This window comes from Pavona decussata, unplaced genomic scaffold (assembly GCF_977016875.1).
Source record: "Pavona decussata unplaced genomic scaffold, jaPavDecu1.1 SCAFFOLD_155, whole genome shotgun sequence".
Classification (NCBI taxonomy): domain Eukaryota; kingdom Metazoa; phylum Cnidaria; class Anthozoa; order Scleractinia; family Agariciidae; genus Pavona; species Pavona decussata.
Genome location: NW_028145567.1, coordinates 3,743,004 through 3,762,481, shown reverse-complemented (window position 1 = coordinate 3,762,481; position 19,478 = coordinate 3,743,004). Strand labels below are relative to the sequence as shown.

The 19,478-nt window shown below is 35.7% G+C and overlaps 1 protein-coding gene across 1 annotated transcript in view; it reads left to right on the top strand.

Moving 5' to 3' along the window:
* Positions 1-19,478, top strand: part of LOC146465931 (isocitrate dehydrogenase [NAD] subunit beta, mitochondrial-like) — a 24,445-nt gene extending 4,967 nt beyond the window's left edge. The window contains exons 5-13 of the mRNA XM_085128154.1: positions 316-379; positions 770-832; positions 6,227-6,296; positions 7,268-7,401; positions 7,844-7,946; positions 9,258-9,404; positions 10,412-10,506; positions 17,892-17,952; positions 19,130-19,478. Of these exons, the coding sequence (XP_084984280.1) occupies positions 316-379; positions 770-832; positions 6,227-6,296; positions 7,268-7,401; positions 7,844-7,946; positions 9,258-9,404; positions 10,412-10,506; positions 17,892-17,952; positions 19,130-19,207 (815 nt within the window). The 3' untranslated portion in view covers positions 19,208-19,478. The remainder of the gene's footprint in view (positions 1-315; positions 380-769; positions 833-6,226; positions 6,297-7,267; positions 7,402-7,843; positions 7,947-9,257; positions 9,405-10,411; positions 10,507-17,891; positions 17,953-19,129) is intronic.

Below are 19,478 nucleotides of genomic sequence, written 5' to 3'. Positions count from 1 at the left end.
AAGCAGTGGATAGAACCTTGGACAACGTTTCCTGACGGAATTCAAGGCCACATGCAAGAACTCTGGTGGATCTGTGCTAAAACAACAAAAAGCTATCTGAAATGTCATTCAGGTCTGTCATGCTCTCAGCTCTTCAATTCAAGGGAAAGACAGCGGCATTACTGGGCAGCCAATCAAAACATTTTTTTTTTTTTCGATTTCCCCCAGAGTCTCTAGTAGCAACCAATTACTGGCCAAAGAACCTGAGGTCTCTGGCTATGAGATTGATTATTTCATAAGTTTTGACATCAATCAATGCCTTTTTATTTTATCCAGGTGCACTAACTACACCCTCTAGTATCTCCAGCCAAGACCACTTGTCACTCAATCAAAAAATGAAGTAAGCATGTGAAAGAATTGTTTATAGATTTTCAGTTGGTTGTTGAAAACTTTTACATGCAAGCGAGCATGTATGTAAGTGTAATTTGTTTACCCACTGAACGCCAAAGAGCTCTAGGAGATCATTCAAACATGATCGTGTGTTCCACGTATTGTTTGAATTGGAATTGCAAGTGTTGGTTTATGTGGAGGGAGGAAACCCAGAGAACCAAGGAAAAACCCTCGGAACAGGGATGAGAACCAACAACAAACTCAACCCACATATGGCGTCAACATCCAGGAATCAAACCCGGGCGACATTGAGTGGCAAGCAAGTGCTCTTGTCACTGTGCCATCTCTTCTGTTATGTTTGATACCTCAACTGATTGTGATTTATAATGTTTTTATGTAGGACTGAGCTGGATTTGTTTGCCAATGTTGTTCATTGTAGAAGCATCCCAGGATTTAGCACCAGGTAATTGTTCTGTAGTCAAACAATTTTACATTTGTGTGAAAATTTGTCATGTAGCTTGAACTAACCAATAACTACAACAAAGCAATTCAAACCGTTCAAAACAAAGTTTCAAATGGTTTAGCACCCAGTTACTTAGTGGAACTTTTTAATCTTCATCAACTGGTAAGACGTCTTTGTTCTAACGCTAATGACCACTGGCGACTGCACAAGCCAATGTTCAGAAATAAGAATTATGGTGGTCGTGCTTTTTCATCTTGTGCACCAGCACTATGGAACAGTCTCCCTCTTGATGTGCGGAGCGCCCCATCAGTTGAGACTTTTAAAGTCAGGCTCAAAACATTTTTATTTAATAACAAACTTTAGCATCTTGTCATTCTGTGTATGTCATTAATATATTTTATCTACTTAATCAAATTTGCTTTTATTGATATTGTATTTCTTAAATTGTACATTGTAAGAGCATTGAGATTTTAATGTAATGCGCCAGAAATAAATTATTATTACTTTATTATTATTATTATTATTATTATTATTATTATTACAAGAATATATAGGGTTTAATGTAATTTAACTTAGTTAACGACTTGGAGCAAGTTTGCTCCTTGGAGGCGTGGCGTGGCGAGGTGTTAGCGTTTATTGGCGTATAGTTTGAGCACGAGTGGCACATTAGCATTTGGGCGTTTGTTGTTACATTACTGTTTGGGCCTGGTTCAGGTCTGCAGGCAGTTGCGTGGCCAGCGGTATTCTCTTGCAGTTTAGGCGTGCTCCTTTGCACGTGCTCGGAAATTTACTCTACTCAGCGTTTTTCGTGGCGTGGCTAGTTTATCGCGTTTTGTTGGGCTTTTCTTTCCCTCCCCTCCCTCTAGGTAGTGTTACCTTGAACACTTGTCCAAGACATTGCATACTTGTCCATCTCAATATGGACTAAAAATTGTTACCACTGAGGGTAAAAGTTACCCAGTCTTAACCAATCAGAGCGTCGCATTTCTAAAAGCCGTCAAGAGCGAGTAATATTTACCGACGAGAGTAAACTTTACCACCGTCAAAATACCAGATGTTCTTGAAATGGCTTTTACCTCTTACCAAAATCGATAAATAAGGTGGAATTTCTTTAAATTTAGATTTTCCCTAAAACAATAGGGTATTCTTATTCGAAAAAAACGTAAAATTCATTTTTATACGCAGAGGCGATGGCGGGCTTTCGAGTAACATTTACTCCGTAAAGTAAACATTATCAGCGACAAAACACGCAAGCGACCAAGTGTTTAAGAAATAGCGGTTTTTTTCGTGTATTGATGGATATATGTCATAGATGATACTTCTATTCCTCTTTCTAAGGAAAGTAAAGTATTCTCTGGCGAAAAATGTGAATAAAGGTTTGCACAAAACGCGTGGCATAGCAGACGAAAGGTCACCCGAAGGTCAACTGACGGGAGTATTATTATGATTACATGCAGTTGAGGATGACTACTGCCGCGATTACACGCTAAACAAAGCTGCTTCAAGCAGTATTTTGCTGCTGTTTAGTTTTCAATGAATACAGACAACGTAATTTTATCTACTAATTATAAATCGGAACGCGCCGAATTCTTTCTAGCAGCGTGACTTTTGCGCATACGTAACGTGACAAATTTGTCGCCAAAAGTATCCGGTGTTCTACAAAGGTCATTCACCGAAATCTTGAAGAAAGATACGACAAAATTACGTGAAATTAAACTCTTCAATTCAGTCTCTAAACGTAAAAAGGCATTTTTACTTTCGACAACATATGACGCTTGCCTTTTTGCAGACGTCTCGTATCCTTCTGTCAAATCTTTTTTTAACCCCGAATATATTTCAGTGAGTGTATACATAACTAAAAATATTACCGCTGCGCTTTGATGTGAATTCCGGCTTGTCTAACTGAATTAAACCTTTACAGGATTTCGGTTTATGAGTTATTGCATCTCTCTATCTTGTTACACTGTGGCCTTTTCATCTTCACGTTACTTTATATGAGAGATGTTTTAAAGAACTGAATTCATGCCATCTAGTTCTCATCGACTCAAGGCGAACGCATCATGAGTGTAAAATGCATGAAATTAAATCCAAATGGGAACGTTTGTTTACATTTTGACCCATATTATGATTTAAGCGTTAGGCTCGTATCTGAGCTATTTAGTCTTTAAATCATGGTCATTCTAAAGAAACATGCAAATTACAGCGATATCTAAACTTTATACGATTGACGATTGACGATTGACAGCGGTGATGACCGGCGTCTGAGCCTGAATGCAAGTGATTCCGACCTCTTGATGTCTTCTCTTCTGAACACTCAACAATACATCTTGGTACCCGTAATAACTCCATAGCATATGTTTCAACACATAGACTGACTGTGATATTCCACTTCATTTCGCTGCATTCACTCTTTTCGACAAAACGTGGACACAAATCCAACACGACCATCCATGTGGCCGGTGCACTTGCTTCCCGCGCATTCTAGGGTCATTTTAACTCTTGTTGCAGTCACCCCTAAACGTGACGCTAGTTTAATTTTTGCCCGGGCCGTTTTTAAGAGGAGTGATTTCTCAAATTGATTGCGATGCACTTTAGGGAGTTAGTTCTGTTTTGCTTTGAGCCGGCTTTGTGTTAAAATATGGCGAAATGAACTAAACGCATTTGCAGAAGGTCTCAGCAGGACATACTCCTCACTATTGATTTGTCTCTAGATTGAAATATTATGATACCTATGAGAAAATAATCAGTTTTCGTTTTGGCTAGCAAATCCTCATGTCATTCAATAGTCTTGGCGTTTTTCTTATGTATCGGAGCAGATTTCGCTTATTATTCAGCGCTTTGCGAAATTTGCTTCACTGCTCTGGCTAATCCGTAACCCTCGAGGGGAAAACTTGCTGGAGGTGAGAATGATGTATTATTCTAGAAAGTGACACAGGCATACTCGGAAAAAAGAAATCCGATTGCTCCTATAAGGAGTCGAACCTAAGACCTTCCGATTACTGGTTCGCACGCTCTACCACTGAGCTACTGTGAGGAGACTCGTGGGAGCTTTAGGGCCATTAAACTAGGTTCATGGGACAAATATCCTGCATACTGCGAACGTGTGGTATATACATTTATTTCATTGCTGTCCAGAGGTGTTTGAGAAATTTCTATTTCCGACCACTGAAACACGGTTATGTAGCGTTGTGTAGAAGCAGCGAAATCTATGTAGCATCAGATATTTCCAACATTCGTTACTTTCCAAACCCTTTCCGTGTCATGTTGATTTTCAATGAAACGGAAAACTGTGAAAAGGGGAGTATCAAGGAATAAATGGTGGCTTCTGTGAGTGGTTCCGTTTGCATGTTACTTGGCGGCAGAATCGGTAACAATACTTCTCTTCAGTAACAATTACCCAAGTTGAGTAAGAGGAAAAACTGATTATTTTCTCATAGGTATCGCAGGTATCGTAATATTTCAATCTAGAGACAAATCAATAGTGAGAAGTATGTCATTTAACATTACCCTCTTGAGTAACAATTACCTCAGGTGTCACTGAGACCTTCTGGAAATGCGTTTAGTTCATTCCGCCATATTTTAACACAAAAGAAGAGAAGACATCAAGAGGTCGGAATCACTTGCATTCAGGCTCAGACGCCGGTCATCACCGCTGTCAATCGTCAATCGTCAATCGTATAAAGTTTAGATATCGCTTCTTTAGAATGACCATGAGTTAAAGACTAAATAGCTCAGATACGAGCCTAACGCTTAAACCATACTATGGGTGAAAATGTAAACAAACGTTCCCATTTTGATTTAATTTCATACATTTTACACTCATGATGCGTTCGCCTTGAGTCGATGAGAACTAGATGGCATGAATTCAGTTCTTTAAAACATCACTCATATATATAAAGTAACGTGAAGATGAAAAGGCCACAGTGTAACAAGATAGAGAGATGCAATAACTCATAAACCGAAATCCTGTAAAGGTTTAATTCAGTTAGACAAGCCGGAATTCACATCAAAGCGCAGCGGTAATATTTTTAGTTATGTATACACTCACTAAAATATATTCGGGGTTAAAAAAAGATTTGACAGAAGGATACGAGACGTCTGCAAAAAGGCAAGCGTCATATGTTGTCGAAAGTAAAAATGCCTTTTTACGTTTAGAGACTGAATTGAAGAGTTTAATTTCACGTAATTTTGTCGTATCTTTCTTCAAGATTTCGGTGAATGACCTTTGTAGAACACCGGATACTTTTGGCGACAAATTTGTCACGTTACGTATGCGCAAAAGTCACGCTGCTAGAAAGAATTCGGCGCGTTCCGATTTATAATTAGTAGATAAAATTACGTTGTCTGTATTCATTGAAAACTAAACAGCAGGAAAATACTACTTGAAACAACTTTGTTTAGCGTGTATTAAAAATCGCGGCAGTAGCCATCCTCAACTGCATGTAATCATAATTACTCCCGTCAGTTGACCTTCGGGTGACCTTTCGTCTGCTATGCCACGCGTTTTGTGCAAACCTTTATTCACATTTTTCGCCAGAGAATACTTTACTTTCCTTAGAAAGAGGAATAGAAGTATCATCTATAATATATATCCATCAATACAGGAAAAAAACTGCTATTTCTTAAACACTTGGTCGCTTGCGTGTTTTGTCGCTGGTAATGTTTACTTTACGGAGTAAATGTTACTCGAAAGCCCGCCATCGCCTCTGTGTATAAAAATTAATTTTACGTTTTTTTCGAATAAGAATACCCTATTGTTTTAGGGAAAATCTAAATTTAAAGAAATTCCACCTTATTTATCGATTTTGGTAAGAGGTAAAAGCCATTTCAGGAACATCTGGTATTTTGACGGTGGTAAAGTTTACTCTCGCCGGTAAATATTACTCGCTTGTGACGGCTTTCAGAAATGCGACGCTCTGATTGGTTAAGACTGGGTAACTTTTACCCTCAGTGGTAACAATTTTTAGTCCATATTGAGATGGACAAGTATGCAATGTCTTGGACAAGTGTTCTTGTTATTGTTTGGGGTTGATGTTGGGGGTTGGTTAGGGTTAGGGTTAGTTCTTTGTCTTGTATACTTATTATTTTTCCACTGAGCTTCTAGTCTCAGTGTGACAAGTGCTAAGGTTGGGGCTGGGTTGCGGGCAGGGCTCATGGCTGGGTTGTCGGCAGGGCAGGCTTATGGGGTGTTCTACCTACCTGGGTTTGGGTTGGCGGTACCAGCCCCTGGCTCCTGGGCACCCAACCTCCATTTGCGACATAGGCGTTAAATATTAAAAGAATTTCAGTTCATTGTATTTAAAGCACTGAGAAATTTGCACTGCATTTAAATTTTTTCCATAACTTCAGCATAGTTTTTGCTGATTTATTCCTTTTTTAATTAATTTGTAATAGGCATAGCAATATAGACATGATCATCATCAGAGAGCAGACAGAAGGAGAATACACTAGTTTGGAACATGAGGTTTGTAACTTTAAGGGAAGTGATCGTTATTGCATAGCTACCCCTCTATCCAGCAGTAAAACATGACAATGAGATCAAAACCTCACTTTTCTTGTTCATCTTGCAATGCTGACTCTTGCTAGCTGAACATTTCTGTGTGAACTTTAATCTTAAAGCCAATAAAATTTTGTTGGTAATGCTCATGAGATGGGCAGTGTCTTTTTAACCCTACCCCTATACCACAGACAAGTTGGGTCTTCTTCAAACAAACTTGTTATGACCATTTCCCTTACTATTTATCAATATTATCTTTACAGACTTGGAAGGGAGACTATTAATAATGGCAGAAGCATATTATATGCTTCTGATAATAACTAAGTGCCAATATTACAGCAACACTTGCATAGGTCTTGGACTGTTGTCCCCTCCCCTGAGGGAAGATTGTACCACTCACCAGGGATTATTTTGAGTGGTACAATCTCCCATGACATTAAGTCAAATATGAACTAGTATGTGCATAATTCCATAATTTGGTCATGAGAACATGTATCATGAGACTATTGTAAGTAGAAAATTGTTTAAATGTTAAATGACTGTATACAAAATTTAACCAACAGTTGAGTATACCATAAAACAATTTTCTACTTACAATTATTGGATCGTGCGTAAGCGTGCATCCATTGAGATATGAAGCACGCAGGACTGGAGAGTACGAAAGATTCATAAGAGTTAACTCTAGCTTCTTAAGTGCTCTCCAAACTTCCTGTGTGCTTCATATCTTGATAAACACATAGCTGACGCATGAACCAATTATTGTTTTATAACCTTTTCAATGCGGTAGTTACTCGCTGAGAAAATTTTTTTTTGCACAATGTGAATATGAAGCACATATGCGCAATTGATAAAGACAAATTTACTAGTTTTGTTATAATACTATTTAGTAACTTACTGGTGTGTTATTGATTGTGTTACTGTGTGTTATTTTTGTACAGAGTGTACCAGGAGTTGTGGAGATGATTAAGGTTATCACCAGAAAGAAATCTGAGAGGATTGCCAAGTTTGCTTTTGATTATGCAACAAAGCACAAGAGACAGAAAGTCACAGCCGTTCACAAAGCCAACATCATGTATGTTAAAAATTCAAAATAAATTGAAAAGCAGATTTTGGTTTAAATTATTTTGTGTTTGGTTTAACGTTAAATTTTTTGGAACCAGTTTGATTTTTATTTTCCTTTGTTTCAGACTGAGACAAAGGAATAAAACAAATATAAAACTCGCACTGATTTGAAAACTTTTAAACAAAAAAGAAATTTAAAAACTCCAGCATCCTTAGTAACAAAATGATGATGATGATGATGATTTATCATAATGATGTGGCATTGGTAGTAGTTTACTGTTACTAATGATGATGACGATGATGATGAAGGTAACAATGGAGGACAATGACAGTACATTGTTGGTAATGGTTGTGGTGATGGCAATATCTCAGTGACCCTGAAGGGGTCACTGCATTAAAAAGTGCTCAAACGTTCCAGTGTACAATTGTAATAAATTATTTTTCTTTTGTAGGAAGCAAGGTGATGGGCTGTTTCTGAAAACTTGTGAGCAAGTTTCTAAACTGTATCCAAAGATAAAGTTTGAAGGCATGATAGTGGACAACACCTGCATGCAGGTAGTGTGTAGTTCCAGAACAATCCATGCCCACCCCCTCTCCCAAAGGAATACCATTGAAAATTCAGGAGGGGTAAGGGGGGGGGGGGTCTCAAAAACTAATTACAGCATATATACATTGTAAAGGAAAGTATGAACTCAAGCTAAATTGCAATAATTTCCCAGTGGGAAGGGGGGTGGAGTTTTCAAACCAAAATGCCTCCTGTAGGACAGGTTATATGCCAGTCTGTAAATATTCTTCAGAAAGGGCACATATATGATGTACATATGACATACCATCACCAGAAACTGCCATTTTCATGAATTTATTAAATCAGTCCTTCAAAATGGTGTGCTGTATTCACAAAACTGCTCAACCTGGACAGCCAGTTTAAACAAACACAGAGTGCCCAAAATAACCCACAACATTTTCTTTTAGTCTTTGTATTATTTTTATTTTGTACGCTGGTCCTTTGTTGAACTTTTTCTGTACAGGGTTTCCAGTAACCAGTGCTTAAACATTTCATTGACCAGTCCCTAAACCTGGTTTAGATCACAGTCTTGTTATGCTCTACCTTAGATATGATAAAGAGATGTGAAACATCAAAACAAGAATAGCAACTTATTTTTTACCAACACTCAGAAAAATATAATCTGAGTTCTCCAAACAGGAGTTGAACCTATGCCCTATACACTATATATATGAGACTTGTGAGAGCTAGACCATCAAACCAGGTTCATGTGACAAACGTCCTACATACTGCTAGAATTTGAATGTCGATGAGTGGTATATAATTATGTGAAAGAAATGAGATGTCATGTTTTAAGCCTGGGTCCAGTTGTTTAAAGGCCGGATTACTTTATCCAGTGGATAAGTCGCTATCCGTCAGTTTCAATCTGTGCAAAGATTTCAGTATTTCCTCTTGTACAAGCGAATATACACACTCTAACCACAGTTAAGTTTGGGAGTGTATGAAAACCTTGGACAACGTTTTACGTGAAGTATATTTTAGACCCTGAATAGTGCCTTATCCAGCGGATAAAGTTATCCGGCCTTTGAACAACTGGGGCCTGGTGAATAAATGATAGATTCTAGCAGTATGCAGGATGTTTGTCACATGAACCTTGTTTAATGGCCTTAGCTCTCACAAAGCTCAGTGGTAGAGCATGCGAACTAGTAATCGGAAGCTCTTAGGTTTGACTCCTGATAGGAGCACATCATTCCCGATGATAGATGTAACTTTTAGTCAGTGAGACAGGCATGCTCAGAAAACAAAATTCATCACAATACTTTCAGCATAACCTTTCTTGTTATTTCTGTTTGATTCGACAGCTTGTTGCCAAACCGCACCAGTTTGATGTGATGGTGTTGCCAAACTTGTATGGCAGTATTGTTGACAATGTTGGAGCAGCATTGGTTGGCGGAGCTGGTGTTGTGCCTGGGAAAAGCCTTGGGAGCAACTTTGCCATCTTTGAACCTGTTAGTATCTACTTGCTGTTATATGACTAGGGGTCAATGCAGAGGGGAGGGTAGAGGGGATCTTACTCCCCACCCCCAAACCCACCCATTATAAGAACCATTGTAAGTTCAATACTGGAACCTTGGTACATCCCAACCCCCATTTCCCCTGGGGCTGCCGCATCGCCGACTATGACTATTTTTTTTTTAATGTTATGGTTACCATTACCTGGATTTGCTGTGGACGAAGAAAAACAAAAATTATTTCCGGGTGATACGTTGCTCCTAATGTTGGCTGTGCAACTGTCATTGTTAAATCCTATGGTAGGGGAAGGGGCTGGGTAACCCCAGGGAAATTTGGCATTTTCAGGAAAGCCAGAGTGAAATTTGTGACCCCCAGTCAACTAATGAATGTTAAATCCCTCACCCCACCCCTAGAGTTACTGTTTCTCTGCTAACTATGGATTTGTTTCCTTCCCTGGGGGAAGTAGTCTCCCAGGCAGGCATTTTTAGAGGAACCATAGAAAGGTAATGTGACTGGCCTTGGATTTTATGGCAGCATAGAGTAATGTCAAAATCCCTATCCAGGTGGTAGCTCCCCATGTCAGTTTCCTGGGGATGGCCCCACCCTGGGGCTTATCACCGATAGGTGCATTACAGCTTTCAAATATTTTGCAGACAATAAAAACAATTTAAAATTGTTCCACGATCAGGCATTGGATATGAGATGATAGATAGCCAATGAGGCTTGTAGTGCTGAGTTGGCTATAATCATGTCATATCCAACAAGCGGGAGTGGAACAATTGCTTTTTAAAAAACAATCAAGAAATATTGCTAGATTGATTTTGCTTATTTAGCTTTGCAATGATAATGGTTCCTATTTGCCGGGCATGGTATAATGGCTCATATACCATGGCCGCTAAGCCAATCAAATCCCTTGAATTGTATCATACAATGATCCAGTTTTTAATCATAATTATTGGGTATAACATTAAAGTGTGTGATATTTTTATGTATTTATTTGCAGGGAGCTCGCCATACGTATGCTCAAATGGCAGGAAGGAATGTTGCCAACCCTACTGCAATGATTCTAGCTGGTGTTGACATGTTGGACCACATGAAGTAATGGGTCTTGCCATTATTTGATAGATGCAACTGGCCTTTTGTCAATACAAATTGTCGAAAGGGTAGTCAAGGACAGTGCCCCCTAATAGGCCATCTCCAAGAGCTTTTTGCTCTCATTTTCATCCCAATACTGTACACTATGCTTTTTGCCCCAATTTTAATCCCGATGCTATACACTATGGTTTTTGGGCTAATCTTCATCATAATACTATACACTATCATTTGGTTTAATTTTCACACCAATACTGAACACTATGCTTTTTGCCCTAATTCTCATACCAATGCTATACACTATGCTTTTTGGCCTAAATTTCATCCTAATGCTATAAACTATGCATTTTGGCCTAATTTAGCAAAAAACATAGTGTATAGTATTAGGATAAAAATAAGTCCAAAAAGCATAGTAAAAAATATATACAGATGAAAATTAGGCCAAAAACCATAGTGTATAGTATTAGGATAAAAATTAGTCCAAAAAGCATAGTGTCATAAGTAAGTACATTATGATCATCCGGGTGAGTGTAGTCCTGAGAAGGACTGTTTGAGGTGACTTTGACTGACGTTTCAACAACCTGAGCAGAAGTCATCTTCAGAGTCAAGTGAATTGTGGAACATCAGTAAGTGGTATATATGTCTCTGGTTGTTAACCTGACTGGTCAACGAAGTCGAGATGTTATTGGTTGTTTGTCAGTAAGCCGTGATGTTATTGGCTCATAGTATAGGGATGAAAATTAGTCCAAAAAGCATAGTGTGTAGTATTGGAATGAAAATTAAGCCAAAAGGCATAGTGTATAGTATACGGATGAAAATTAGGCCTACAACCTGAGTTTATAGTATAGGGATGAAAATTAGTCCAAAAAGCATAGTGTATAGTATAGGGATGACAATAAGTCCAAAAAGCATAGTCTATAGTATAGGGATGAAAATTAGTCCAAAAGCATAGTGTATAATATAAGGATGAAAATTAGGCCAAAACGCATAGTGTATAGTATTGGGATTAAAATAAGTCTAAAAAGCATCTAATTTTAGTGTATACTATAAGGATGAAAATGAGTAGAAAAAGGATAGTGTATACGATAAGGATGAAAATTAGTCCAAAAGTTGTAGCGTATAGTACAGGATGAAAATTCATCAGAAAAGCATACTGTATAGCATAGGGATGAATATTAGTCCAAAAAGCATAGGATATAGTATTTGTATGAAAATTTGTCTCAAAAGCATAGTGTATTACATAGGGATGAATATTAGTCCAAAAAGCATAGTGTATAGCATAGGGATGAATATTAGTCCAAAAAGCATAGTGTATAGCATAGGGATGAATATTAGTCCAAAAAGCATAGGATATAGTATTTGTATGAAAATTTGTCTCAAAAGCATAGTGTATTACATAGGGATGAATATTAGTCCAAAAAGCATAGTGTATAGCATAGGGATGAATATTAGTCCAAAAAGCATAGTGTATAGCATAGGGATGAATATTAGTCCAAAAAGCATAGTGTATAGTATTTGTATGAAAATTTGTCTCAAAAGCATAGTGTATAGCATGGGGATGAATATTAGTCCAAAAAGCATAGTGTATAGTATTTGTATGAAAATTTGTCTCAAAAGCATAGTGTATAGCATAGGGATGAATATTAGTCCAAAAAGCATAGTGTATAGCGTAGGGATGAATATTAGTCCAAAAAGCATAGTGTGTAGTATTTGTATGAAAATTTGTCTCAAAGGCATACTGTATAGCATAGGGATGAATATTAGTCCAAAAAGCATAGTGTATAGCATAGGGATGAATATTAGTCCAAAAAGCATAGTGTATAGTATTTGTATGAAAATTTGTCTCAAAAGCATAGTGTATTGCATAGGGATGAATATTAGTCCAAAAAGCATAGTGTATAGTATTTGTATGAAAATTTGTCTCAAAAGCATAGTGTATTGCATAGGGATGAATATTAGTCCAAAAAGCATAGTGTATAGCATAGGGATGAATATTAGTCCAAAAAGCATAGTGTATAGTATTTGTATGAAAATTTGTCTCAAAAGCATAGTGTATAGCATAGGGGTGAATATTAGTCCAAAAAGCATAGTGTATAGCATAGGGATGAATATTAGTTCAAAAAGCATAGTGTATAGTATTTGTATGAAAATTTGTCTCAAAAGCATAGTGTATAGTGTATAGTATAGGGATGAATATTAGTCCAAAAAGCATAGTGTATAGCATAGGGATGAATATTAGTCCAAAAAGCATAGTGTATAGTATTTGTATGAAAATTTGTCTCAAAAGCATAGTGTATAGCATAGGGATGAATATTAGTCCAAAAAGCATAGTGTATAGCATAGGGATGAATATTAGTCCAAAAAGCATAGTGTATAGTATTTGTATGAAAATTTGTCTCAAAAGCATAGTGTATAGTGTATAGCATAGGGATGAATATTAGTCCAAAAAGCATAGTGTATAGCATAGGGATGAATATTAGTCCAAAAAGCATAGTGTATAGTATTTGTATGAAAATTTGTCTCAAAAGCATAGTGTATAGCATAGGGGTGAATATTAGTCCAAAAAGCATAGTGTATAGCATAGGGATGAATATTAGTCCAAAAAGCATAGTGTATAGCAAAGGGATGAATATTAGTTCAAAAAGCATAGTGTATAGTATTTGTATGAAAATTTGTCTCAAAAGCATAGTGTATAGTGTATAGTATAGGGATGAATATTAGTCCAAAAAGCATAGTGTATAGCATAGGGATGAATATTAGTCCAAAAAGCATAGTGTATAGTATTTGTATGAAAATTTGTCTCAAAAGCATAGTGTATAGCATAGGGATGAATATTAGTCCAAAAAGCATAGTGTATAGCATAGGGATGAATATTAGTCCAAAAAGCATAGTGTATAGTATTTGTATGAAAATTTGTCTCAAAAGCATAGTGTATAGTGTATAGCATAGGGATGAATATTAGTCCAAAAAGCATAGTGTATAGCATAGGGATGAATATTAGTCCAAAAAGCATAGTGTATAGTATTTGTATGAAAATTTGTCTCAAAAGCATAGTGTATAGCTTAGGGATGAATATTAGTCCAAAAAGCATAGTGTATAGCATAGGGATGAATATTAGTCCAAAAAGCATAGTGTATAGTATTTGTATGAAAATTTGTCTCAAAAGCATACTGTATAGCATAGGGATGAATATTAGTCCAAAAAGCATAGTGTATAGCATAGGGATGAATATTAGTCCAAAAAGCATAGTGTATAGCATAGGGATGAATATTAGTCCAAAAAGCATAGTGTATAGTATTTGTATGAAAATTTGTCTCAAAAGCATAGTGTATAGCATAGGGGTGAATATTAGTCCAAAAAGCATAGTGTATAGCATAGGGATGAATATTAGTTCAAAAAGCATAGTGTATAGTATTTGTATGAAAATTTGTCTCAAAAGCATAGTGTATAGTGTATAGCATAGGGATGAATATTAGTCCAAAAAGCATAGTGTATAGCATAGGGATGAATATTAGTCCAAAAAGCATAGTGTATAGTATTTGTATGAAAATTTGTCTCAAAAGCATAGTGTATAGCATAGGGATGAATATTAGTCCAAAAAGCATAGTGTATAGCATAGGGATGAATATTAGTCCAAAAAGCATAGTGTATAGTATTTGTATGAAAATTTGTCTCAAAAGCATAGTGTATAGTGTATAGCATAGGGATGAATATTAGTCCAAAAAGCATAGTGTATAGCATAGGGATGAATATTAGTCCAAAAAGCATAGTGTATAGTATTTGTATGAAAATTTGTCTCAAAAGCATAGTGTATAGCATAGGGGTGAATATTAGTCCAAAAAGCATAGTGTATAGCATAGGGATGAATATTAGTCCAAAAAGCATAGTGTATAGCAAAGGGATGAATATTAGTTCAAAAAGCATAGTGTATAGTATTTGTATGAAAATTTGTCTCAAAAGCATAGTGTATAGTGTATAGTATAGGGATGAATATTAGTCCAAAAAGCATAGTGTATAGCATAGGGATGAATATTAGTCCAAAAAGCATAGTGTATAGTATTTGTATGAAAATTTGTCTCAAAAGCATAGTGTATTGCATAGGGATGAATATTAGTCCAAAAAGCATAGTGTATAGCATAGGGATGAATATTAGTCCAAAAAGCATAGTGTATAGTATTTGTATGAAAATTCGTCTCAAAAGTATACTGTATAGCATAGGGATGAATATTAGTCCAAAAAGCATAGTGTATAGCATAGGGATGAATATTAGTCCAAAAAGCATAGTGTATAGTATTTGTATGAAAATTTGTCTCAAAAGCATAGTGTATAGCTTAGGGATGAATATTAGTCCAAAAAGCATAGTGTATAGCATAGGGATGAATATTAGTCCAAAAAGCATAGTGTATAGTATTTGTATGAAAATTTGTCTCAAAAGCATACTGTATAGCATAGGGATGAATATTAGTCCAAAAAGCATAGTGTATAGCATAGGGATGAATATTAGTCCAAAAAGCATAGTGTATAGTATTTGTATGAAAATTTGTCTCAAAAGCATAGTGTATTGCATAGGGATGAATATTAGTCCAAAAAGCATAGTGTATAGCATAGGGATGAATATTAGTCCAAAAAGCATAGTGTATAGTATTTGTATGAAAATTTGTCTCAAAAGCATAGTGTATTGCATAGGGATGAATATTAGTCAAAAAAGCATAGTGTATAGCATAGGGATGAATATTAGTCCAAAAAGCATAGTGTATAGTATTTGTATGAAAACTCGTCTCAAAAGTATACTGTATAGCATAGGGATGAATATTAGTCCAAAAAGCATAGTGTATAGCATAGGGATGAATATTAGTCCAAAAAGCATAGTGTATAGTATTTGTATGAAAATTTGTCTCAAAAGCATAGTGTATAGCATAGGGGTGAATATTAGTCCAAAAAGCATAGTGTATAGCATAGGGATGAATATTAGTTCAAAAAGCATAGTGTATAGTATTTGTATGAAAATTTGTCTCAAAAGCATAGTGTATAGTGTATAGCATAGGGATGAATATTAGTCCAAAAAGCATAGTGTATAGTATTTGTATGAAAATTTGTCTCAAAAGCATAGTGTATAGTGTATAGCATAGGGATGAATATTAGTCCAAAAAGCATAGTGTATAGCATAGGGATGAATATTAGTCCAAAAAGCATAGTGTCTAGTATTTGTATGAAAATTTGTCTCAAAAGCATAGTGTATAGCTTAGGGATGAATATTAGTCCAAAAAGCATAGTGTATAGCATAGGGATGAATATTAGTCCAAAAAGCATAGTGTATAGTATTTGTATGAAAATTTGTCTCAAAAGCATACTGTATAGCATAGGGATGAATATTAGTCCAAAAAGCATAGTGTATAGCATAGGGATGAATATTAGTCCAAAAAGCATAGTGTATAGTATTTGTATGAAAATTTGTCTCAAAAGCATAGTGTATTGCATAGGGATGAATATTAGTCCAAAAAGCATAGTGTATAGCATAGGGATGAATATTAGTCCAAAAAGCATAGTGTATAGTATTTGTATGAAAATTCGTCTCAAAAGTATACTGTATAGCATAGGGATGAATATTAGTCCAAAAAGCATAGTGTATAGCATAGGGATGAATATTAGTCCAAAAAGCATAGTGTATAGTATTTGTATGAAAATTTGTCTCAAAAGCATAGTGTATAGCATAGGGGTGAATATTAGTCCAAAAAGCATAGTGTATAGCATAGGGATGAATATTAGTTCAAAAAGCATAGTGTATAGTATTTGTATGAAAATTTGTCTCAAAAGCATAGTGTATAGTGTATAGCATAGGGATGAATATTAGTCCAAAAAGCATAGTGTATAGCATAGGGATGAATATTAGTCCAAAAAGCATAGTGTATAGTATTTGTATGAAAATTTGTCTCAAAAGCATAGTGTATTGCATAGGGATGAATATTAGTCCAAAAAGCATAGTGTATAGCATAGGGATGAATATTAGTCCAAAAAGCATAGTGTATAGTATTTGTATGAAAATTCGTCTCAAAAGTATACTGTATAGCATAGGGATGAATATTAGTCCAAAAAGCATAGTGTATAGCATAGGGATGAATATTAGTCCAAAAAGCATAGTGTATAGTATTTGTATGAAAATTTGTCTCAAAAGCATAGTGTATAGCATAGGGGTGAATATTAGTCCAAAAAGCATAGTGTATAGCATAGGGATGAATATTAGTTCAAAAAGCATAGTGTATAGTATTTGTATGAAAATTTGTCTCAAAAGCATAGTGTATAGTGTATAGTATAGGGATGAATATTAGTCCAAAAAGCATAGTGTATAGTATTTGTATGAAAATGTGTCTCAAAAGCATAGTGTATAGTATAGGGATGAACATTAGTCCAAAAAGCATAGTGTATAGTATTTGTATGAAAATTCGTCTCAAAAGCATACTGTATAGCATAGGGATGAATATTAGTCCAAAAAGCATAGTGTATAGTATTTGTATGAAAATTTGTCTCAAAAGCATAGTGTATTGCATAGGGATGAATATTGGTCCGAAAAGCATAGTGTATAGCATAGGGATGAATATTAGTCCAAAAAGCATAGTGTATAGTATTTGTATGAAAATGTGTCTCAAAAGCATAGTGTATAGTATAGGGATGAACATTAGTCCAAAAAGCATAGTGTGTAGTATTTGTATGAAAACTCGTCTCAAAAGCATAGTGTATAGCATAGGGATGAATATTAGTCCAAAAAGCATAGTGTATAGTATTTGTATGAAAATTTGTCTCAAAAGCATAGTGTATAGTGTATAGTATAGGGATGAATATTAGTCCAAAAAGCATAGTGTATAGTATTTGTATGAAAATTTGTCTCAAAAGCATAGTGTATAGTATAGGGATGAACATTAGTCCAAAAAGCATAGTGTATAGTATTTGTATGAAAATTCGTCTCAAAAGCATAGTGTATAGCATAGGGATGAATATTAGTCCAAAAAGCATAGTGTATAGTTTTTGTATGAAAATTTGTCTCAAAAGCATAGTGTATAGTATTTGTATGAAAATTTGTCTCAAAAGCATAGTGGATAGCATAGGGATGAATATTAGTCCAAAAAGCATAGTGTATAGTATTTGTATGAAAATTTGTCTCAAAAGCATAGTGTATAGTATTTGTATGAAAATTTGTCTCAAAAGCATAGTGTATAGCATAGCAATGAATATTAGTCCGAAAAGCATGGTCTATAGTATTGGGATGAAAATAAGGCCAAAAAGCATAAAGCGTATGGTTTTGAAAGGCTATTTTTCAAACAGTTGGTAGTTTTTAACAACTGAAGTGAACCTGGTTATTGATTACTTATTATTTGTTCTTTTGTTTTTTTTTTCAGTCTTGGATTCTATGCTAAAATGATCAAGGATGCTTTGGAAAAGACGATCTCTGAAGGAACGGTATGTAGAGAAATTACCCCAGCAATTCATGAAATGACATTCAAAGTTTAGACCATTACATTCTAACATTTGGATGAAATTTTGTTTAAAGAGAGGGTGTTCGGTGTTTTTGGGCCACCTTTTTCTCTTAAATAGTGGTCAATTTCAAATAATTCTCCATTTTATAGTGTAAAAATGGCAAGTATAGCATTTTGGCTTGCTGTAAAGCCTACGTGAAGCTCCTCTATTTAACCCTCATCTAACATCTCCCTATTTGGATGTCAGAATTGGCACTAACCCACACGTTGGCACACACTGGTGCTGACTCATACCCAGTCATTATTCATTTGATTTTGTAGCGAAGGGAGACTTTTAGACCAGTAAAGTGAGGTGTGTTATAGCATTCATCGTACCGAAAAATGTGGCAACTGGTACATTTACCCAAAATTCGTAATCTTAATGTACAAAAACACAAAAATCGCTCATAAAATGCACAGACAAGTTATAAAAACTTCAAACCTAGCATACACAATGTTTTTAGTACAGGGGCAAATTTTGCAAAAAAATATGGCTTTCTATGTGCCTCTTGGCTGTGTTAGGTTTGTTAGGTTTTGCAGTAAAATGTACAGCCGCCGTCTTTTTCTGTATGGTGGGTTATGGGTTGTGTCACTTCCCAGTATGCAATCCCAACTCACCCCAAAATCAAATAAATATGATCGATAAATAACCCAAATCAGCAATGTCTCTTTCAGACTAAGTCCTCTCAATTAAGGACGGTGCCTACTATTGTTACTGCGCATACGTTCTGCGCATCGCGAGATACTCGGGTTTCCTATGGGTGGTATCTACTAACACAGGAATATTTTTGCGCGGTTTAAAACTATACGGAGAAAGCAGGACTTACCAAATGCCTTTGGTATCTTAAAAGAAAATTGGGGGTAACCATGCATTTTTCAGAGAAAATTAAGCTTCAATTTAGGAAAAAATCCCATACATTGCTTTATATTTTGGCGCTTTTTAGAGATATTATTGCCTAATTATCTCTGAAAAATGCGTGGTTACCCCCAATTCTCTTTTTGGATTCCAATAGACCTTGCTAAGATCTGCTTTTCCCGCATAGTCATAAACCGCACAAAAATGCTTCGGTATTAGTAGGCACCGTCCTTAATTTAAAATCTATACTTTTTTCCCTTTGCAGTCCTTAACAATGGACATGGGCGGTAGTACAAGTACAACAGACTTTGTCCAAGCAGTTATTCGAAACATGTACGAATAGAAAATGTAGCAATAGTAAAAATTCATACTGTAAAAAATTTAGATGATACATTACTATTATGATCGCGAGCTTCACCAATCCTTGTTGGTAATTTGCAACGTAATTATAATTTGTGCAAAATATTGAGATGTGCTTATAACATTAATGGATTACTTTCTGAACATTGTGATGGAAAGATTTAAAAACTTCTGTTAGTTGTTGTTTTTAAAAAGGTTCACTGTAAATATTATACATTCAATAACAATTATTAAAAGCAATACAGCCATCCATA